The sequence below is a fragment of the Pipistrellus hanaki genome (assembly GCF_964339955.1).
Source record: "Pipistrellus hanaki genome assembly, chromosome: 15".
NCBI lineage: Eukaryota > Metazoa > Chordata > Mammalia > Chiroptera > Vespertilionidae > Pipistrellus > Pipistrellus hanaki.
Window position 1 is genome coordinate 42927491 of NC_140517.1, and position 22721 is coordinate 42950211.

Here is a 22721-nt window from a genome sequence, read left to right on the forward strand (position 1 = left end):
GCCCACTCCCTGCCCAGCCTGCACCCTCCCACCGCCCCCCTACCCCACCGCCCTCCCACCCCACCGCCACCCCGAGACCAGGCCAGAGTGCTTTCTGGGAATTCTTGCAGGGAAAGGGAAGCTCACTCCGGTTTCGTGGAAGCCAGAGGAGTTTCAGGAATGAAAAGAATTGCTGAGGAGGTGAAACTAGACTTGGGGGAGGGATTATTGAGGAGGGGCCAGGGCGATGGGGGTGAGGCGGGGTCCAGAGTGAGTCACCCCCAGGGTGCCTCCGTGGGACGCAGATTGCTCTGAGCTGAGGGCCACCTGAGCCACAGGCTCAGCTCCAGCCTGCCTCCCGCCGAGCCGCCTACAAGAATCTGAATTCGAGGCCTTGCCAGGAGACAGTATCAGATGTCTTTTGAGCTTCGGTTTACTAAAGATCTGCTCTTACCACCCAGCAATGACCCTTTGAAGCCCCAGGGCAGTGGTCGGCAAACTCATTAGCCAACAGAGCCAAATAGCAACAGGACAACGATTGAGATTTCTTTGGAGAGCCACATTTTTTAAACTTAAACTTCTAATGCCACTTCTTCAACATAGACTCGCCCAGGCCATGATATTTTGTGGAAGAGCCACACTCAAGGGGACAAAGAGCCGCATGTGGCTCGAGAGCCACAGTTTGCCGACCACGGGCCCCAAGGCAGCTTACCACAGCTCTAGCTCCGCGTGTTCCCTTGTCTCTGAAGCCCTCCTGCCCGTGGGCTCTCTGACCCTCCCGGGTGCACAGGGTTCCCAGGCAAGGGTATGTATTAAACCTGGTCATTTTTTTTAATGTATTTTTTTTATTAAGTTATTATTTTTGTACATATACCAATGCCCCCCCCGTACATACCCTCCCTCCCCAGAGTTTTGGGTCCATTGGTTGTACTTATATGCATGTATACAAGTCCTTCAGTTGATCTCTTATCTCCCCCAGATCTCTCCAGCCGCCCCGCTGTAATTTGACAGTCTGCTTGTTGCTTTACTGTCTCTATATCTATCTTTTGGTTCTTCAGTTTATAATGTTTTTTATCATCCATAAATAAGTGAGGTCATGTGGTGTCTCTCTTTCATTGACTGGCTTGTTTCACTCAGCATGATGTTCTCCAATTAAATCTGGTCATTTTTGATAGATCCTCCCTTCCTCCACCTGATGGACGGAGAGAGACATAAACTCCACCTGCGGCTGGACATTCCTGAGCTCTGAACCGCCACTCGGCACACGCTGATTGGCGGTTCCATGTAAGGCCTATGATTAGGGACCTAGGGACTTAGGAATCGGGGGCTTAGGGTGCTTGGCAGGTGCTGATTGGTGGTTCAGGGCTCAGGAATGTCTGGCAGCAGGTGGGGTTTACTTCACTCTCCGTCCATCCGCTGGAGGAAGGGAATATCTATCAATTTCTCTGGCTAAACTGGCTCGTGTCTATTTGATTATTAGACTAGTCAGAAGAATCTTGTGTATTAGGATGGGAAAAGGTCTTTCTTTTTCTTTGCCGTAGCCTTCCACAATTTATGGGAAGCACCTGGTAGTTAAACCCCAAGATGGTTAGTTCCTCCGCTTCAAATAACCCCTCTGCTCAAACTGCAAAGCCAGGTAAGCTCCTCTCAGGACTCCCTGCGGTTTTACAACTCCCCGATGACTAGTGCAAAGTTCCCTTCCTCCCCTCCCTTCAGACAGGCCTCTTCTGAACGCTTCATAACTTTTGCTCTCAGCGTGTTTTACAGGCTTAAGGAAAATACTGATAGGACACCTCCCTGGGACATATGCCCCGTCCAGGAGAACTAACAAAGAAGGGTGAAAGGTGAGGCAGAGGCCAGAGACCAGGACACGGGCTTTATTGGAGGGGAGGGACCTGCCGGGCTGGCTGCCTCCCAAAGGAAGGGAGCGCACCTGCAGGGGTGAAGGTGGCTTTTGGGGGGGGGGGGGGGGACAGGAAGGGGTGGGGCTTAGGGTACTCGGCACACGCTGATTGGCGGTTTCATATAAGGCACATGATTGGGCACTTAGGGACTTAGGAATCGAGGGCTTGGGGTACTTGGCAGGTGCTGATGGGTGGTTCAGTGTACAGTCCATATAAGGTACCTGGTTAGTTGCTCAGGAATGTCCAGGCTGTAAGTGCAGGTTATGTCATACTCCGTCCATCAGTTGGGGGAAGGGAGGATCTATCAAAGGGTCCTGGGTTTTATTCTGGTCAGGGCCGGAATGGAACATTGTCACTAGTAGTTAAATGTGAAAAGGGAACCCAGGAGGCTGGCCAACCTTAATGGCTGGAGCTATTCCCTCATTGTTTAAGCTGAGTCATTGGTAGTTAAGTGTGAAAAGGGAATCCCAACCTTAATGGCTCTGAATGGTCGGAGCTATTAACTTGTTGTTTAGTTGAGATTTTGGTAGTTAAAGCAACAGGCCACCTGTTAATCATAGATAAATTCTTGCTGATTGTCTGTTGTTGGAATCTCCTATCTAAAGGATATGGGTGTATCTCATAGCCCCAATTCAAGGGATGGAAAAAGGCCAGAGGTGGACTCCCGCCTGGCCCCCCATTTTCCCCAAAGTAACTCTTTTCCAGTCTCTTTTCATTTGTGTGCGGCCTTCTCCAGAACATGGGACCCTGCAGAGGAACCCTGAGCCACGGGGGACGTGATAAGGGATCCCACATCTGACCCCCAATGTGCAGATCCAGGGCCCGGGCCCAGGTTGCTGGCTTGATCCCCAGGAGGGGGGCTTGCAGGAGGCTGCTGATCAAGGATTCTCTCTCATCACTGATGTGTTTCTCTCCCCCTCTATCTTCCTCTCTGAAATCGATAAAAAAATATATATATATATATTTACAAAACTAAATAAAAGGGAGAGCCGCTTTTGCTCTTTGCCCTCATATTGATTAGCAAGGCCTGGCCCTCTCAGGGGAAGAAAGTAAACTTCCTCTCTGTATCTCTTCTTTTATTTATTTATTTATTTTTATTTTGTTTGTTTTTTTGGAGCCGCAACTCGGATCCGTGTATCTCTTCTTTTAGTTGTGAATTCTTTCACAGCCTGAATCACCAGCCCAAACCCCAACCTTTAATTTTTGTGTTGATTCAATTCCTGTTTTTTAATCTAGAAAAATTTTATTTATTTTACAGAGAGAGGAAGGGAGAGAGAAACCACGATTTTTTGTTACATGTATTTATGTATTCATTGGTTGACTCTTTTTTGTTGTTGTTCATCCTAACCCAAGGATATTTCTCCCACTGATTTATTTACTTATTTTTATTTCTTTTTTAGAGTGGAAGGGAGGGGTAGAGAAAGAGAGAAACTTTTTTTTTTAATTGAGTTTTTTTAAAATATATATTTTATTGATTTTTTTACAGAGAGGAAGGGAGAGAGATAGAGAGCTAGAAACGTTGATGAGAGAGAAACATCGACCAGCTGCCTCTTGCACACCCCCTACTGGGGATGTGCCCACAACCAAGGTACATGCCCCTGACCGGAATCGAACCCGGAACCCTTCAGTCCACAGACTGACGCTCTACCACTGAGCCAAACTAGTTTCGGCCCCTACTGGGGACTGAGCCTGCACCCCAGGCATGTGCCCTGACCAGGAATTGAAGCTGAAACTCCTGTGGTTCCCAGCCGAGCGTGTGTGCCCTCTTTCAATTCTTTTTAAAAATATGCATTTAAGTTAAATTGCTTTCCTTCCTTCCCTCCTTCCTTCCTTCCTTCCTTCCTTCCTTCCTTCCTTCCTTCATTTCTTTCTTTTCTTCCTTCCTTTCCCTCACTCAAGGATGTTTTTCCATTGATTTTGAGAGAGAGTGGAAGAGAGAAGGAAAGACAGAGAGAAATATCGATGTGAGAGAAACACATCCATTGGTTGCTTCCCCCATGTATTATACGTGCCCTTGACCAGAATCGAACCCGGGACCCTTCGGTCCACAGGCCATATTCTTTTTTTTTTTTCTTCTTCTTCTTTTTTAATATATTTTATTGATTTTTTTTTTGCCCCCCTCCCTCCCTCCCATACATGCCCTCCCTCCCCAGAGTTTTGTGTCCATTGGTTGTACTTATATGCAGGTACACAAGTCCTTCGGTTGATCTCTTATCTCCCCCAGATCTCCCACAGGCCCATATTCTCTCCACTGAGCCAAACAGGCTAGAGCTTCCTCTTTCAGCTTGGTCTTAGTTTCCAATAGGGTGTTTACTTAGGATGGGAGCCTCTAGGCATAGTTCAAATAAATGTACAGGTTTTTCCAGACGACAGGAGCCCTCCGGCCTCTGAAGAGAAGGATCTTGAAGGTGTTCTCATTCCAGCAGCCACTCAGCCCAGTTAGCCTGTCCACGGAGAGACCGAGGCGGGAGGCGCTTTCCTGGGTTAGAGCGGCCTACCCAGGATGCAAGAGGCGCCCCGGAGTGGGCACGGAGGGTGGAGCCTCCATGATCCAAAGGCTGTTCCCACAGAACTGGGCCACGTCCTGCCCTGTTTCTCAGAAGTGAGTTAGTTGCCTTTCAGAGAAAACAGAGCAAAACTGCAAGTCATGCCGAAACCAGTTTGGCTCAGTGGGTGGAGCGTTGGCCTGCGGACTGAAAGGTCCCAGGTTCGATTCCCGTCAAGGGCACGTACCTTGGTTGCGGGCACATCTCCAGTAGGGGGTGTGCAAGAGGCAGCTGATCGATGTTTCTCTCACATCGATGTTTCTAACTCTCTATCCTTCTCTCTTCCTCTCTGTAAAATATCAATAAAATATTTTTTTTTAAAAAGAATGCAAGTCCTGCAGCTGAAGCTCACATGGAGGGAGGACTGAGCTCCAGCTGCACCCCAAACCAGAGCTTTGCCCCCTCCTCATGAAACCAACATGGAGTCCCGTAAAACCTGACTTTAAAAAAATATATATACACTTTTTATTGATTTCAGAGAGGAAAGGAGGAGAAAAACATCAATGTGAGAGAGAATCGTGGATCGGCTGCCTCCTGCACAACCCCCACTGGGGATGAAGCCTGCAACCTGGGCATGTGCCCTTGACCGGAATCGAACCCGGGGACCCTTCAGTCCATAGGCTGAAGCACTATTCATTGAGCCAAACCAGCTAGGGTAAAAACTCCATTTTTAAGTACAACCTTTTCTTCTTTGTTTCCTTTTTAAAAACTACCTAATATATTTTGCCGAAATCAGTTTGGCTCAGTGGATAGAGCGTCTGTCTGTGGACTGAAAGGTTCCAGGTTCAATTCCGGTCAAGAGCATGTACGTTGGTTGCAGACAAATCCCCGGTAGCGGGTGTGCAAGAGGCAGCTGGTCGGTGTTTCTCTCTCATCGACGTTTCTAGCTCTCTATCTCTCTCCCTTCCTCTCTGTAAAAAATCAATAAAAATATATTTTTTTAAAAATCAGTAAAAACATGTGTTTAAAAAAATTAAAATGAATCAAAGACCTGACAAAGCTAAAACTATACAGTTTTTATAAAAGAGAAAATAACATTCACTAATCATACATCTGTGAGAACATTTAAAGAACTCCTACAACTCAACAACAAAAACCAACTCAATTCAAACTAAGGGCCAAAGAGTTGAATAGATATTTCTCCAAAGAAGAGATGTGAATTGCCAATAAACTCATGAAAGATAGATCTGTTCGCCTTAACCGGTTTGGCTCAGTGCATAGAACATCGGCTTGTGGACTGAATCCCAGGTTTGATTCTGGTCAAGACACGTACCTTGATTGCTAAACCCCCAGCACTGCAGGAGGCAACCAACCGATGTGTTTCTCTCACGTAGATGTTTCTCTTAGTCTTTCCCTCTCTAAAAAAGAATAAAAATCAATGGAAAAATATCCTCGGGTGAGGAGTAAAAAACAAGCAATCACAACAAACAAATGGGACTCTTTCTGGCTCCACACCTTAGGTTCTTGATTACTACACTCTACTGCCCGCGGTTGCTTGAAAACAAACATGAACAAAAAAACAAGCAAAAAGGATAGATCTGTTCCTGAGGGAAATGCAAATCAAAGCACAGTCAGCTGCCACTTCACCCTCGTTAGGATGGCTGTTGTCCAAAACAACAACACGGGGTCACAGTGTCCGCGGGGATGTGGAGAAATTGCAAAGCTGTGTGTGTTGCTGGTGAGAATGTAAAATGATACAGCTCCTATGGAAAACTGTATGGGGATTTCTCAAAAGGCTGACTATAGAATTACCATGCGATCCAGCAATTCCATTCCGAGATACACACCCAAGAGACTCAAAAGCAGAACTCAAACCGATACTTTCACACAAATGTTCATGGTACTGTTAGTCACAATAGCCAAAGGCAGACACACCCCAAATGTCCAACAGCAGACGAATGACTACCAGGGGTCTTCAAACTACGGCCCGCGGGCCACATGCGGCCCGCAGAGGAGTCTGATCCGGCCCGCCAGGTTTTTTGGGCAGTGAGCGCAGCCGAGGTGTTACAGTAGGAATTAGTAGTTCATATAGTCCGGCCCTCCAGCTCTCTGAGGGACCGTGATCTGGCCCCCACTTTAAAAAGTTTGAGGACCCCTGGACTAAACAAACTGCGGTGTATCAAAAACGGAACGGTATTCAGCCATAAAAGAGAATGACGTTCTGGCACAGGCTTCAACATAGACAAACTCTGGACACATTCATGCTCAGTGACATAAGCCAGACACTCAAAGACAGAGGTATGCTTTCTCTGAAATGAGGCATCTGGAATATGCAAGTTCATCAAGACAGAAAGAAGAATAAAGATGGTCAGGACCTCACTGCTGGTGTGGCTGAGAGGGGGGAGCAGCGTCCTATGCACTAAAGGATTTCTGGTTTGATTCAGAGTGGGGGTACATTCTCTCTCTCGCTCTCTCTCTGTCTCTCCCTTCCTCTGGAGCTGGGGGAAGGAAGGATGGGGGGAGATTACCTAATGGCACAAAGTTCTCATTTGGGATGATGACATATATCCCGGGACAGGATGATTGCACATTGTGAATGTACTTAATGCTGATAACTGTACACTCAGAAAGCATTAACGTGGCATATTTTATGTTGTGTATAGTGTACCACGCTAATAATAATACACATGAAGAACAAGTAAAAGAAAGAAAGAAAGAAAGAAAGAAAAAAGAAGGAAGGAAGGAAGGAAGGAAGGAAGGAAGGAAGGAAGGAAGAAAGAGAGAGAGAGAAAAAAGAAGGAAGGAAGGAAGGAAGGAAGGAAGGAAGGAAGGAAGGAAGGAAGGAAGGAAGGAAGGAAGGAAGGAAGGAAAGAAATAGAATTTGTAAAAGGAGGCGGAGGAGCAAGGCCTTGCAAAGCCATGCGAGGGCCTTGGCCTCAGTCCGCTGAGCGGCAGGTCTGTGGATGCAGCCTCCAGACCAGCTCTGCGTGTTGACAAAACTCTCTCCAGTCGCCAAGGTGAGCTCCGTGACCCAAACCAAGGTGACCTGTGGCCGCTTCCCCCAGCCGGGCGGGGGAGGGCCGAGGCTGCCCGGGCCTGCAGGGGGGGTGGGCTGGCCTCCAGCCGGTGGACCTCTCAGACGTGGGGCGGGGCGGGGGCGGGGCTGAGCCGGGGGCGGGGCCAGGGCGGGGACGGCCAGCGCGGCGGCCGCAGGTGGAGGTGGACAGACTGACCGGGCAGCCTCCCGGTGGTCGGCGCCGGGTCCGGCGGCTGCAGGAGCGGCGATGGGGCCGGAGTGGGACGCGCTGCGGGCGCTGGGGGCGGCGGCCGCCCTGTGCCTGCTGCTGCGGGCGGCGTGGGGCGCGGGCTGCGCGGTCTACGCGCACCTGCTGCCCCCGGTGCGCCGCGGGGCGCCCTGGCTCCGGGCGCACGGAGCCTGGGCAGGTGAGCGGCGGGGCCGGGGCCCGGGGTGGAGGGGGCCGCGGGGGCGCAGGGACCAGGACGGATGACAGGTGAGGCCCCCGTTCGGGCAGAGGCAGAGGGCAGTCCTGGAAGCAGGAGAAGTGAAGGCTGGGCCAGCGGGGGCGAGGGGGGCAGGGAGTCCCCGGACGGTCCCGGTGAGGGGAGCAGGAGTGGGAGTCCAGGCGGATGGGGGTGAGGACGGGAGGGTGAGGGGCCGGGTCTCCGGGGAGGGGTGAGGCGGGGCTGGGCAGTGCAGGCCCCCTCCTGCTCACCCTCCTTCTCTCCGCTCAGTGGTGACCGGAGCCACCGGGGGCATCGGCCGCGCCTACGCGCACGAGGTGAGGCTGGGATGGGAGTTTGGGGGGGAGGAGGGAAGGGGGTGCTCCCGCTGTGGGTTTACCTGTGGCCAGGGGCTCCTCCTGGACTGAGAACTGTGTGCGTGACCTGGCTCCCTCAGACGCTCTCTCCTTCCCGAAGCCTCCCTGCTCCTCCCGCCTGGCTCAGGGGTTCACACTGGATGTCTGCAGCCTATAGGCACCCCCCACCATCGCCCGGGTTCATTCACTCCTTCAAAACATATTCATTGTCCTGGCTGGTGTGGCTCAGTGGATAGAGCACGGGACTGCGGACTGGAAGGTCCCAGGTTCAATTCCAGTCAGGGGCACATGCTGGGGTTGCAGGCTTGATCTCCAGTATGGGGCGTGCAGGAGGCAGAGGGTCAATGATTCTCTCTCATCATTGATGTTTCTATCTCTCCCTTCCTCTCTGGAATCAATAAGAATACATATATATTTTAAAATAAGAAAAGATATTCACTGACCACCTCTGGTGCCAGGCTGGGAGGAAAGCAGTGAACAAAATAGATTTAAAACATGCAGAGACCTTGGCCTCACGGAGTTAACGTTCACTAGAGTGAGGGGCCGGGTGTGAAGAAAAGGAAAATACGTGACATGCAGGGTGTGGAATGGCTGTCAGGGTGAAGGAGAAAAACAAGCCATGAAAGGAGAACAAGGAGGCCTGGGTGTGTGCGGGTTCCGTGTTCACACAGGTGCTCAGGAGACTGTGTCGCTGAGGAGGCAACAGCGAGAAAGGGCCTGATGGAGGTGCGGGTCCCGCGGATAACGGAGGAGGGGTCTCTGGGGAGAAGGAGCAGCCAGTGCCAAGGCCCTGGGGCAGGGAGCACGGTTACTGAGCCAGGGAGCTCCCGACACTGTCCGGGTGACCAAACATCGGACACTGACCTGTGCAGGGGGGACATCAAACCAGTTTACTGCAGGGCATCCTGTCAGGAGAACGAGGAGCGATCACTCAAAACCCAGACTCCCTGATGGTTTTTCATCAAGGATTTCATATATATATATATATTGATTTCACGGAGGAAGGGAAGGGAGAGATGGAAATATCAATCAGGAGAGAAAATCTTTGATCAGCAGCCTCCTGTACGCCCCCTACTGGGGATGGAGCCCGAAACTCAGGCACGTGCCCTGACCGGAATGGAACCATGACCTCCTGGTTCATCGGTCGATGCTCAACCCCTGGGCCACACTAGCCAGGCCCTCAAGGGTATTAAAAGGCCAAGATGGAGGGTTAGGGGTCAGGGGCAAAGCTGATTGGTTAGTTTCTGTGCAAACTTCAGTGGCTTCCTTCGGTCCCATGAATTTAGTTCCTGAGGGCACCTTGTCTGGTGTCTTTGTCCCTGTGCTTGGTGGAAGAACCAAGAGTGATGTTATCTTTAAAGCAAAAGGTAGAAGCTACACTAACCATCTTGTGACCAGCATCATGGCTTTGCTTTGGGCGTAGCTAGCAGCATTTTCTATTATTTCAAGCAGAGTTCTTCTAAGCACATTTTTCTGAAACGTGTTTACAGGCAGTCCCCTGGGGCATGACTGGCATAAAGTTATTAACCCTCGATGGCAAGCTGCCTGACACCAAAGCATTGAATCCGGCCGTAAAAGCCTACACCGTGTCACGAACTCCACCATCCAATGCCTAACGTGCTGACTGTTGACTGTCGGTTTCAGCATTGCCTGTTGGAAAAGCAGGCAGGTGACCACTGTGATTGTGTCAGAGGAAGAGGGAGAGGGAGAGGGAGAAGGAGCAGGGAGAGGAAAAGGGAGAGGGAGAGGGAGAGGGAGAGGGAGAGGGAGAGGGAGAGGGAGAGGGACAGGGACAGGGAGCAGGGAGCAGGGAGAGGGACAGGGACAGGGAGAGGGACAGGGACAGGGACAGGGACAGGGAGAGGGACAGGGACAGGGACAGGGACAGGGACAGGGACAGGGAGAGGGACAGGGAGAGGGACAGGGACAGGGACAGGGACAGGGACAGGGAGAGGGACAGGGACAGGGAGAGGGAGAGGGAGAGGGACAGGGACAGGGAGCAGGGAGAGGGATAGGGAGAGGGAGCGGGAGAGGAAGAGGGAGAGGGAGAGGGAGAGGAAGAGGGAGAGGGGGAGGGGCAGGGAGAGGGACAGGGACAGGGACAGGGACAGGGACAGGGACAGGAAGAAGGGAGCAGTAGGAGAAGAGGACAGAGATGCAGTTCCAGGAGAATCAGGGGGAATCTGGTGGGTTAATTTGGGGACATTAATATTTACTGAAACGGGGGGGTTCTGAGCAGAAGATGGATATGATGGTATAGGAGGTGAAGCGAACGCAAGGACCACTGCTAAGAGACTTTAAAAAAAATTCAAGCAAGCCAAAACCGGTTTGGTTCAGTCAATAGAGTGTCCTTCTGAGGACTGAAGGTTCCCAAGTTTGATTCCAGTCAAGGGCATGTACCTTGGTTGTGGGCACATCCCTGGTAGGGGGTGTGCAGGAAGCAGCTGATCGATGATTCTCTCTCATCGATGTTTCTAGCATTCTATCCCTCTCCCTTTCTCTCTGTAAAAAATCAAGAAAATATATTTTAAAATAAATAAATAAATAAATAAATAAATGTTTTATTGATTTTTTACAGAGAGGAAAGGATAAGGATAGAGAGTTAGAAACATTGATGAGAGAGAAACATCGATCAGCTGCCTCCGGCACACCCCCCACCGGGGATGTGCCCACAGCCAAAATACATACCCTTGACGGGAATGGAACCTGGGACCCCCCAGTCCGCAGACTGACGTTCTATCCACTGAGCCACACCAGTTTTGGCGAAAGCCCAAGTCTTTATTGGGGCATTCGGGGCTCCATGAGCTGGTGCCTTGCCCGCCGCACTGAGCTACCATACGACCGGTCCCTTCTCCCGGTGCCCGCAGCGGGCTCCGTGCTGTCCTCTGGCTGCCAGCCTTGGTGCCAGGGCCTCTGCACTAGCTGCTCCGCCTGCCTGGTGGCTCTTTCTCCACAAGGCATGGTCCTTGAGGCAGGTTTTGGTTTCCTCTTTTGTTCACCTCCGCAGCCACAGCGCTGACAACGCTGTGCAACTCGCAGCCAGCACACAGGACAGAGTCATGGAATCTCTGTAAATAAAAGGCTAATATGCAGTGTCCCTAGGGCATTCCATCAGAAGCGGAGTTGGATTGCTCGCTATGACCTGTGCTGACCACCAGGGGGTGGTGCGGCCCATGGTGGGCCCCGGCGGGAGCGGGATGGGGGGGGACAGCGGCGGTGCACAGTGGAGGCCTGCGGGTGCCTAGGGAAGGAAGAGGCGGGAGTGGGGAGGCGGGGGACCTGATGGGCCCTGATTGCTGGCCAGGCCTAGGGACCCTACCGATATGGTGCGCTGGGCCTCTAGTTAACGGATAGACGATCAAATCCCACCCCCAGCTCGCCCGGAGAGGCCTGAACATCGTCCTCATCAGTCGCAACCTGAGCAAGCTGGAGCAAGAGGCGAAGGAGATAGGTGACAGCCGCAGGGGGGAGGTGGGGGAGGTGGGGAGGCAGAGGGAGGGGGAGGGAGAGGGGGAGGTGGTAATGGAGGTGGTGGAGGTGGGGAAGGTGGGGGAGGTGATGAAGGTGGGGGAGGTGATGGAGGTGGGGGAGGTGATGGAGGTGATGGAGGTGGGGGAGGTGGTAATGGAGGTGGTGGTGGTAGTGGAGGTGGGGGAGGTGGTGGAGGTGATGGAGGTGGGGGAGGTGATGGGGGAGGTGATGGGGGTGGTGGAGGTGATGGGGGTGATGGAGGTGGGGGAGGTGGGGGAGGTGATGGAGGTGATGGAGGTGATGGAGGTGATGGAGGTGGGGGAGGTGATGGAGGTGGGGGAGGTGATGGAGGTGGGGGAGGTGATGGAGGTGGGGGAGGTGATGGAGGTGGGGGAGGTGATGGAGGTGGGGGAGGTGGGGGAGGTGGGGGAGGTGATGGGGGTGATGGAGGTGGGGGAGGTGGGGGAGGTGATGGAGGTGATGGAGGTGATGGAGGTGATGGAGGTGGGGGAGGTGATGGAGGTGGGGGAGGTGATGGAGGTGGGGGAGGTGATGGAGGTGATGGAGGTGGGGGAGGTGGGGGAGGTGATGGAGGTGGGGGAGGTGATGGAGGTGATGGAGGTGATGGGGGTGATGGAGGTGGGGGAGGTGATGGAGGTGGGGGAGGTGGGGGAGGTGATGGAGGTGATGGAGGTGGGGGAGGTGGTGGAGGTGGGGGAGGTGGTGGAGGTGATGGAGGTGGGGGAGGTGGGGGAGGTGATGGAGGTGGGGGAGGTGGTGGAGGTGGGGGAGGTGGTGGAGGTGATGGAGGTGGGGGAGGTGATGGAGGTGGGGGAGGTGGTGGAGGTGGGGGAGGTGATGGAGGTGGGGGAGGTGGGCGAGGTGGGGGAGGTGGGGGAGGTGGTGGAGGTGATGGAGGTGGGGAAGGTGGGGGAGGTGATGGAGGTGGTGGAGGTGATGGGGGTGATGGAGGTGGGGGAGGTGGGGGAGGTGATGGAGGTGATGGAGGTGATGGAGGTGATGGAGGTGGGGGAGGTGATGGAGGTGGGGGAGGTGATGGAGGTGGGGGAGGTGATGGAGGTGGGGGAGGTGATGGAGGTGGGGGAGGTGATGGAGGTGGGGGAGGTGGGGGAGGTGGGGGAGGTGATGGGGGTGATGGAGGTGGGGGAGGTGGGGGAGGTGATGGAGGTGATGGAGGTGATGGAGGTGATGGAGGTGGGGGAGGTGATGGAGGTGGGGGAGGTGATGGAGGTGGGGGAGGTGATGGAGGTGATGGAGGTGGGGGAGGTGGGGGAGGTGATGGAGGTGGGGGAGGTGATGGAGGTGATGGAGGTGATGGGGGTGATGGAGGTGGGGGAGGTGATGGAGGTGGGGGAGGTGGGGGAGGTGATGGAGGTGATGGAGGTGGGGGAGGTGGTGGAGGTGGGGGAGGTGGTGGAGGTGATGGAGGTGGGGGAGGTGGGGGAGGTGATGGAGGTGGGGGAGGTGGTGGAGGTGGGGGAGGTGGTGGAGGTGATGGAGGTGGGGGAGGTGATGGAGGTGGGGGAGGTGGTGGAGGTGGGGGAGGTGATGGAGGTGGGGGAGGTGGGCGAGGTGGGGGAGGTGGGGGAGGTGGTGGAGGTGATGGAGGTGGGGAAGGTGGGGGAGGTGATGGGGGTGGGGGAGGTGGGGGAGGTGATGGAGGTGGAGGAGGTGGGGGAGGTGATGGAGGTGATGGAGGTGGGGGAGGTGATGGAGGTGGGGGAGGTGGTGGAGGTGGTGGAGGTGGGGGAGGTGATGAAGGTGGGGGAGGTGATGGAGGTGGGGGAGGTGGTGGAGGTGGGGGAGGTGGGGGAGGTGGGGGAGGTGATGAAGGTGGGGGAGGTGATGGAGGTGGTGGAGGTGGTGGAGGTGGGGGAGGTGGGGGAGGTGATGGAGGTGGGGGAGGTGATGGAGGTGCGGGAAGTGGGGGAGGTGGTGGAGGTGGGGAAGGTGGGGGAGGTGATGGAGGTGATGGAGGTGGGGGAGGTGGTGGAGGTGGTGGAGGTGGAGGAGGTGATGAAGGTGGGGGAGGTGATGGAGGTGGGGGAGGTGATGGAGGTGGGGGAGGTGATGGAGGTGGTGGAGGTGGGGGAGGTGGGGGAGGTGATGGAGGTGGGGGAGGTGATGGAGGTGGGGGAGGTGATGGAGGTGATGGAGGTGGGGGAGGTGGTGGAGGTGGGGGAGGTGATGGAGGTGGGGGAGGTGATGGAGGTGGGGGAGGTGGGGGAGGTGATGGAGGTGGTGGAGGTGGGGGAGGTGATGGAGGTGGGGGAGGTGGTGGAGGTGGGGAAGGTGGTGGAGGTGGGGGAGGTGATGGAGGTGGGGGAGGTGATGGAGGTGGGGGAGGTGATGGAGGTGGTGGAGGTGGGGGAGGTGATCGAGGTGGGGGAGGTGATGGAGGTGGGGGAGGTGGGGGAGGTGATGGAGGTAAAGGTGGGGGAGGTGGGGGAGGTGATGGAGGTAAAGGTGGGGGAGGTGGGGGAGGTGATGGAGGTGGGGGAGGTGATGGAGGTGGGGGAGGTGATGGAGGTGATGGAGGTGGGGGAGGTGATGGAGGTGGGGGAGGTGGGGGAGGTGGGGGAGGTGATGGAGGTGGGGGAGGTGATGGAGGTGGGGGAGGTGGGGGAGGTGATGGAGGTGATGGAGGTGGGGGAGGTGGGGGAGGTGATGGAGGTGGGGGAGGTGATGGAGGTGATGGAGGTGATGAAGGTGGGGGAGGTGATGGAGGTGGGGGAGGTGATGGAGGTGGGGGAGGTGATGGAGGTGGGGGAGGTGGGGGAGGTGATGAAGGTGGGGGAGGTGATGGAGGTGATGGAGGTAAAGGTGGGGGAGGTGGGGGAGGTGATGGAGGTGGGGGAGGTGATGGAGGTGGGGGAGGTGGTGGAGGTGGTGGAGGTGGGGGAGGTGATGAAGGTGGGGGAGGTGATGGAGGTGGGGGAGGTGGTGGAGGTGGGGGAGGTGATGGAGGTGGGGGAGGTGATGGAGGTGGGGGAGGTGATGGAGGTGGGGGAGGTGGGGGGAGGTGATGGAGGTGATGGAGGTGGGGGAGGTGGGGGAGGTGATGGAGGTGGGGGAGGTGATGGAGGTGATGGAGGTGATGAAGGTGGGGGAGGTGATGGAGGTGGGGGAGGTGATGGAGGTGGGGGAGGTGATGGAGGTGGGGGAGGTGATGGAGGTGGTGGAGGTGGTGAAGGTGGGGGAGGTGGGGGAGGTGATGGAGGTGGGGGAGGTGATGGAGGTGGGGGAGGTGATGGAGGTGGTGGAGGTGGTGGAGGTGGGGGAGGTGGGGGAGGTGATGGAGGTGGGGGAGGTGATGGAGGTGCGGGAAGTGGGGGAGGTGGTGGAGGTGGGGAAGGTGGGGGAGGTGATGGAGGTGATGGAGGTGGGGGAGGTGGTGGAGGTGGTGGAGGTGGAGGAGGTGATGAAGGTGGGGGAGGTGATGGAGGTGGGGGAGGTGATGGAGGTGGGGGAGGTGATGGAGGTGGTGGAGGTGGGGGAGGTGGGGGAGGTGGGGGAGGTGATGGAGGTGGGGGAGGTGATGGAGGTGGGGGAGGTGATGGAGGTGATGGAGGTGGGGGAGGTGGTGGAGGTGGGGGAGGTGATGGAGGTGGGGGAGGTGATGGAGGTGGGGGAGGTGGGGGAGGTGATGAAGGTGGGGGAGGTGATGGAGGTGATGGAGGTGGGGGAGGTGGGGGAGGTGATGGAGGTGATGGAGGTGGGGGAGGTGATGGAGGTAAAGGTGGGGGAGGTGGGGGAGGTGATGGAGGTAAAGGTGGGGGAGGTGGGGGAGGTGATGGAGGTGGTGGAGGTGGGGGAGGTGATGGAGGTGGGGGAGGTGATGGAGGTGGTGGAGGTGGGGGAGGTGATGGAGGTGATGGAGGTGATGGAGGTGGGGGAGGTGGGGGAGGTGATGGAGGTGGGGGAGGTGATGGAGGTGGGGGAGGTGGTGGAGGTGGTGGAGGTGGGGGAGGTGATGAAGGTGGGGGAGGTGATGGAGGTGGGGGAGGTGGTGGAGGTGGGGGAGGTGATGGAGGTGGGGGAGGTGATGGAGGTGGGGGAGGTGATGGAGGTGGGGAGGTGGGGGAGGTGGGGGAGGTGATGGAGGTGGGGGAGGTGGGGGAGGTGGGGGAGGTGATGGAGGTGGGGGAGGTGGGGGAGGTGGGGGAGGTGGTGGAGGTGATGGAGGTGGGGGAGGTGATGAAGGTGGGGGAGGTGATGGAGGTGGGGGAGGTGGTGGAGGTGGGGGAGGTGATGGAGGTGGTGGAGGTGGTGGAGGTGGGGGAGGTGATGGAGGTGGTGGAGGTGGGGAAGGTGATGGAGGTGGGGGAGGTGGGGGAGGTGATGGAGGTGGGGGAGGTGATGGAGGTGGGGGAGGTGATGGAGGTGGTGGAGGTGGTGGAGGTGATGAAGGTGGGGGAGGTGATGAAGGTGGGGGAGGTGATGGAGGTGGTGGAGGTGGGGGAGGTGGGGGAGGTGGGGGAGGTGGGGGAGGTGGGGGAGGTGGGGGAGGTGGGGGAGGTGATGAAGGTGGGGGAGGTGATGGAGGTGGGGGAGGTGGTGGAGGTGGGGGAGGTGGGGGAGGTGATGGAGGTGGGGGAGGTGATGGAGGTGGTGGAGGTGGTGGAGGTGGGGGAGGTGATGGAGGTGGTGGAGGTGGGGGAGGTGATGGAGGTGGTGGAGGTGGGGGAGGTGGGGGAGGTGATGGAGGTGGGGGAGGTGGTGGAGGTGGGGGAGGTGGGGGAGGTGATGGAGGTGGGGGAGGTGATGGAGGTGGTGGAGGTGATGGAGGTGGGGGAGGTGGTGGAGGTGGGGGAGGTGATGGAGGTGGGGGAGGTGATGGAGGTGGGGGAGGTGATGGAGGTGGTGGAGGTGGGGAAGGTGATGGAGGTGGGGGAGGTGGGGGAGGTGATGGAGGTGGTGGAGGTGGTGGAGGTGATGAAGGTGGTGGAGGTGGTGGAGGTGGTGGAGGTGGGGGGGTGGGGGAGGTGATGGAGGTGGGGGAGGTGATGGAGGTGATGGAGGTGGGGGAGGTGATGGAGGTGGTGGAGGTGGTGGAGGTGGTGGAGATGGGGGAGGTGATGGAGGTGGTGGAGGTGGGGAAGGTGGGGGAGGTGATGAAGGGGGGGGAGGTGATGGAGATGGGGGAGGTGATGGAGGTGGTGGAGGTGGGGAAGGTGGGGGAGGTGATGAAGGGGGGGGAGGTGATGGAGATGGGGGGAGGTGATGGAGGTGATGGAGGTGATGGAGGTGGGGGAGGTGATGGAGGTGGGGGAGGTGATGGAGGTGGGGGAGGTGGGGGAGGTGGGGGAGGTGATGGAGGTGATGGAGGTGATGGAGGTGGGGGAGGTGATGGAGGTGGGGGAGGTGATGGAGGTGGGGGAGGTGGGGGAGGTGGGGGAGGTGATGGAGGTGGGGGAGGTGGGGGAGGTGGGGGAGGTGATGGAGGTGGGGGAGGTGGGGGAGGTGGGGGAGGTGATGGAGGTGGGGGAGGTGATGGAGGTGGGGGAGGTGGGGGAGGTGGTGGAGGTGGGGGAGGTGATGGAGGTGGGGGAGGTGGTGGAGGTGGTGGAGGTGGGGGAGGTGATGGAGGTGGGGGAGGTGGTGGAGGTGGGGAAGGTGGGGGAGGTGATGAAGGGGGGGGAGGTGATGGAGATGGGGGAAGTGGGGAGGTGATGGAGGCGGGGGAGGGTGGTCTTAGGCTGGGAAAGTTGGGAACAGGGGCCGGGACTGGAGGAGGGCGTGGCCAGGGGCGTGGCCAGGGGCGTGGCTAGGCGGGGCGGGGCTTCAGCTGCATCCGGGCCCAGGGAAGGGAGGATGGAGCGGGGGCTGGGGCTGCACCCCGCGGACAGGGTGGGGCAGCATTGGGATGGGTTCCAGCTCTGGCCTGGCTCCCTCGGCCTCTCCCCAGAGCGGCTGCACGGCAGGCTCACTCGAGTCATCCAGGCGGACTTCACCGGCGGCCTGGAGGTCTACGAGGCGGTGAAGGCGGGACTGGAGGACCTGGAGGTCGGAGTCCTGGGTAAGCCCAGGCCCGCTGGGAGGAGCCTGCCCTCCCGCGCCCCATGCCCACCCTTCCCTGCCCCCGCCGGGCTCCTGGGGCCGCTGCAGACACTGACAGCTTGTCTCCTCCCGCTCAGTGAACAACGTGGGCACCTTGTACCAAAAGGCCATGGCGAGGCTGCTGGACTGCGAGGACGTGGCCAAGGTGAGGGAGCCAGGCCTCCTCTCACACTGTGCTCCCGCTCTGCCCCCCCAGCACCGGTGTCCAAGCTCCCTGGCTCTGTCTGCCCTCTCCCTCCCCTGGCGCTAACTTTACGGGGGGTGGCCCTCATGGGACAACCAGGGCCTGCCCCTGAGATCTGTGGTTTTCTAAACTCTCCGTTACAATCCTTCTTGAATCCTACGGCTTCTTTTTCTTTCTTCCATTTTTTATTTAAAATTTTTTCCCCCTCCAGTTGGAGAGAGAGATAGAAATATCAATGAAAGAGAATAAATTGCTTGGCTGCCTCCTGCACGCCCCCTACTGGGGATCGAGCCCACAACCTGGGCATGTGCCCTTGACTGGAATCGAACCTGGGACCCTTCGCTCTACCCACTGAGCCAAACCAGTGAGGGCAACACTGTATTTATTTAGTCGTTCCTCCAGCCATGAGCATTCGGGAGGTGTTCTATTATGGGTGACTACGGACAATATCTTTCTACTGAATTCATCCCCCACATGTGTGAGTATCTTGGAAAGGAGTAAATGTCCGGAAGTGGTGTTGACAAGTCAAAGAATATGCACATTATAAATTCTGTTCAATCTTAAAAGAAAGTAAGCTAGGGCTGTCAAATTACAGCGGGGTGGGGAGGGAGATCTGGGGGAGATAAGAGATCAACCGAAGGACTTGTATACATGCATACAAGCAAAACCAATGGACGCAAAACTCTGGGGAGGGGGATTGGTAAGGTATGTACACAGATAATAACTTAATGAAAAGAAAGTAAGCTTGGAAATAAGAAAAGGCGGGGGTTGAGGAGGTGGTGGAGGGAGGGACCATGGTTCTGTTCCTTCCCCAGAGACTCTCTGATGTCATCAACTGCAACATCATGTCTGTGGCCCAGGTAAGCCTGGGCTGGGAGGGGCTAAGGCCAAGGTCAGCACAGCTCTGACCCCTCTGGGTGGTCCCCCTACAGCCGGCCGGCGGAGAAGGTGCTGGGGGAATAGTCCCCAGGGGAAGGTGGGGGTGGGGTGGGGGATGGGAGGGAACTTGAGGGGGAGGGGGCAGGTGGAAGGACTGGAAAACGGGGCCCTTCCCACTCTTCTCTGCCCCACTCTTCTCTAGCAGATGACCGCCATTGTCCTGCCCCAAATGGTCTCCAGGTAAGAGGTATCAGCCCTTTTCTCTCCCCCTCTGGCTCCTCCTCCTCCATCCAGCCTCCAGGCTTTCCCCCCTGCCCCAGCTGTCCCAGCCGCGTTTCCCTCTCACATTTCTCAGATCAGGTCCTGGCTCAGGGGTGGAGGTGGGGAGTCACCTTTCCGCCAATACTTCCTCCTCCAGGCGCAAAGGTATCGTCATTAACATCTCCTCCTTTCTGGACAAGAAGCCCTGTCCGCTGCTGTCGGCCTACGCCGCGTCCAAGGTACCCGGGCCCCGCCCACCGGGGAGGGGGTGAGAGGCACTGGCCCCAGCCCAACAGAGATAGTTTGTTTGTTTGTTTGTTTTTAATAAGCATAGAAAGTTGTGTGTTTTTAAAAGAATATATTTTATTGAGTTTTTACAGAGAGGAAGGGAGAGAGATAGAGGGACAGAAACATGAGCTGCCTCCTGCACACCCCCCACTGGGGATGTGCCCGCAACCAAGGTACATGCCCTCGACGGGAATCAAGCCTGGGACCTTTCAGTCCGCAGGCCGATGATCCATCCACTGAGCCAAACCGGTCTCGGCTGTTTGTTTTTAAGAGAAACGGGGGCTTGGGGAAGGGGAAACGTGAGGTGGGAGTGAGATGGGGACCGGCGGGTGGAACAGAGGGTGGGTGTCTGGGAGTACCGGGAGGGAGGGGAGGTTCAGAACGCAGGAGCATTCGGGGGTTCAGGTGAGGACATGGGGGCGGGGGCGGGAGATTGGGGGCTCTCCGGCGCCATCCGGGGATCTAGGGGCAGGGTCGGCGCGGGGCCAGGACGGGCTGGAGGAGTCTGCACGCGGAGGCTCAGAGCCTGGGTCCTCCCTCTCCTTCCTCGCAGGCCTTCGTGCGGAGCTTCTCGCAGGCCGTGGGCGCGGAGTACCGCTCCCGGGGAGTCCTCGTGCAGGTGCCTGGCTCCGGGGGACGCGACCGGCGGCGGCTCCGGAGGCGGGGCCTCCGGCGGGGGAGGAGCTCAGCGGCGGTGGACTCTCACGGGGCGGGGCAGGGGCTGTCAATCAGGAGGGGCCGCCCCAGCGGAGGGTTGTTGCGGGGGCGTGGCCTCTGTGGGCGTGGTCTGGAGGGCGTGGCCTGGAGGGGCGGGCTGTCTGAGTCCCCAGTAGGAGAGCAGCAAGTTGGGTGGGACTCTAGGATTTTCTTTTTTCCTTTTTTTTTTTAAAAAAAATATTTTTATTTATTTGTATTTACTTTAAAAAATTTAAAGTAGAGGATAGCATTTATTTTATTTTTCTTTTATATATATTTTAAAACATATATTTTATTATTTTTTACAGAGAGGAAGAGAGAGGGATAGAGAGTGAGAAACATCGATGAGAGAGAATCATTGATCAGCTGCCTTCTGCACATCCCCTACTGGGGATGTGCCCACAACCAAGGTACATGCCCTTGACCGGAATCGAACCTGGGACCTTTCAGCCTGCAGACCGACACTCTATCCACTGAGCCAAATCGGTTTGGGCTCTTTTATATATTTTTCTTGATTTCAGAGAGGAAGGAAGAGGAAGAGAGAGAGCTAGAAACATCAATGATGAGCAAGAATCATTGATCGGCTGCCTCCTGCAAGCCCCCTCCTGGGGATGGACCCCGCAACCCGGGACCCTTCAGGCTGCAGACTGAAGCTCTACCCACTGAGCCAAACCAGCTAGGGCGGGACGCTGGGATTTTCAGGGGGCCTGGGGGCTAGCTAGGGTGAGAGGGGCGTTCTCCCCTTCCTCAGCTCCTTCCTTCCTGCAGACCGTGAGCCCCGTCATGATTGAGTCCAGTATGACCAGTGAGGTAAAGTACCGGACTCTGGTTCTGAGTCCCGTGGACTTCGCTCGGCAGGCGTTGGACACCCTTGGCCTCACCTCCCAAACCTCTGGCTGCTTCAGCCAAGCTGTGCAGGTGCGCTGGTGGCCGGAGAGCTGGGAGGGCCCCTCCCTGGCCCCGGCCACTCGTCGCTCTGAAGGGAGGAGGTGTCCGGAGGAGGGGAGAGCCCCCGCCCCGCCCCCTTGGGCTGGGAAGACGGGAGGAGAGATTGGGGGGCGGGGGGGGGGGGGGGGGGAACGGACCTGTGGGTGTGTCCTGATTCCTGGTACCTCTTCTTCCCAGGATGCCCTGCTGGCTCTCCTCCTGCCCAGCTGGTTTTGTCTCAGTCGCTGGGGACCAAAGGTTTTGCTTCTGTTGAACAATGCCATCACGAAGGCACAGCCCTCCCGTAAAAGGCCCTGAAGACGTGCGGCCGCCTGTCTCCCAGCCCAGGGCTGTGATGTCAGCAAAGGCCCCCACCCGTGGGGGTGGGTGGGATATGTGTATACTGAGTGGCCAGATTATGATGATCGCTGAACACACTGGCCACTCCGTGTGTGTGTGTGTGTGTGTGTGTGTGTACACTAGTAGCCTCTCTGTGTGTGTGTGTGTGTGTGTGTACACTAGTAGCCTGTGTGTGTGTGTGTGTACACTAGTAGCCTGTGTGTGTGTGTGTACACTAGTAGCCTGTGTGTGTGTGTGTGTGTACATTAGTAGCCTCTGTGTGTGTGTGTATACACTAGTAGCCTGTGTGTGTGTGTGTGTACACTAGTAGCCTGTGTGTGTGTGTGTGTGTGTACACTAGTAGCCTGTGTGTGTGTGTGTGTACACTAGTAGCCTGGTCCATGGATTCGTGCACATGGAAAGGAAATTAGAATATTTTAATATCACTATTTGTCCTTTCTCTATAATAGAAGTGTCAACCAAATTCACGATCGACAATGACAGAAACATATGCATATGATTGACGCCAGTGAGAGCTTTATATGGATCACGAATGTCTGAGTCAACTTAGCCTTGAGTCAACTTAGCCTTATATATATATATATATATATATATATATATATATATGTAAATGTATATATACCACTGATTTTCAATGTTTTTTATCTCATGGCACACATAACCTAATTACTAAAATTCTGCAGCACATCAAAATATATTTTTGCCAATCTGATTAAAAAAAAAAACAACCCAAAAAACTAGGCACAATTTTGATTCATTCATACTAAACAGCTATTGCTGTGTTGGCTGTTGTCATTTTTTTCTTTGACAATCAAAGGGAAAAGAGGTCAGTGCCCCTGACTAAATAGTTAGGCATTCCATATTTTAAAAACTCTTGTGGCACCCTGACCGCTTTGGCTCAGTGGCTAGAGCATTGGCCTGCGAACTCAAGGGTCACAAGTTCGATTCCGGTCAAGGGCATGTACCTTGGTTGCAGGCACATACCCAATAGGTAATGTGCAGGAGGCAGCTGATGGATGTTTCTAACTCTCTATTCCTCCCCCTTCCTCTCTGTAAAAAAATCAATAAAATATATTTTTTGAAAATAAAAATTATTGCAGCACACAGGTTGAAAATCGCTGATATATACATATATGTGTATATATAAATAATTGTAGCAGTGGTGGTCGCAAATCTTTGTGAATACTCAAAAACCTGAATTGTACACACTTAAAGGCTGAACTTTATGGTATGTGAACTATATCTCAATAAAAATAATTTTAAAAATAGAGATCCCTCAAGCATGTGTGTGTGTGTGTGTGTATAAATCTATTCCATTGCTCACACCAAGCACCTGCATAAATGAACCAGAAATCTCCATGTAATA

At 55.8% G+C, this 22721-nt stretch overlaps 1 protein-coding gene across 5 annotated transcripts; it reads left to right on the forward strand.

Moving 5' to 3' along the window:
- Positions 1-7564: 7564 nt before the first annotated feature.
- LOC311609963 (very-long-chain 3-oxoacyl-CoA reductase-B-like) lies at positions 7565-22618 on the forward strand. 5 transcript variants are annotated; one of them, XR_014792863.1, is made up of 12 exons: positions 7570-7813; positions 8123-8169; positions 11584-11659; positions 17609-17719; positions 17838-17905; positions 18760-18804; positions 19029-19063; positions 19242-19323; positions 19926-19991; positions 20837-20986; positions 21194-21587; positions 21637-22618. XR_014792863.1 is itself a non-coding variant. In XM_084860775.1 (11 exons), the coding sequence occupies exons 1-11, from the start codon at positions 7654-7656 to the stop codon at positions 21311-21313; spliced, it is 960 nt and encodes a 319-aa protein (XP_084716901.1). In that variant the 5' UTR covers positions 7565-7653; the 3' UTR covers positions 21314-22618. The 5 variants fall into 5 exon arrangements, 1 of the variants encoding a protein (XP_084716901.1); XR_014792864.1 differs by having other exon boundaries at positions 21194-21581; positions 21696-22618; XR_014792865.1 differs by having other exon boundaries at positions 21194-21465; positions 21696-22618.
- The last annotated feature ends 103 nt before the right edge of the window (positions 22619-22721 follow it).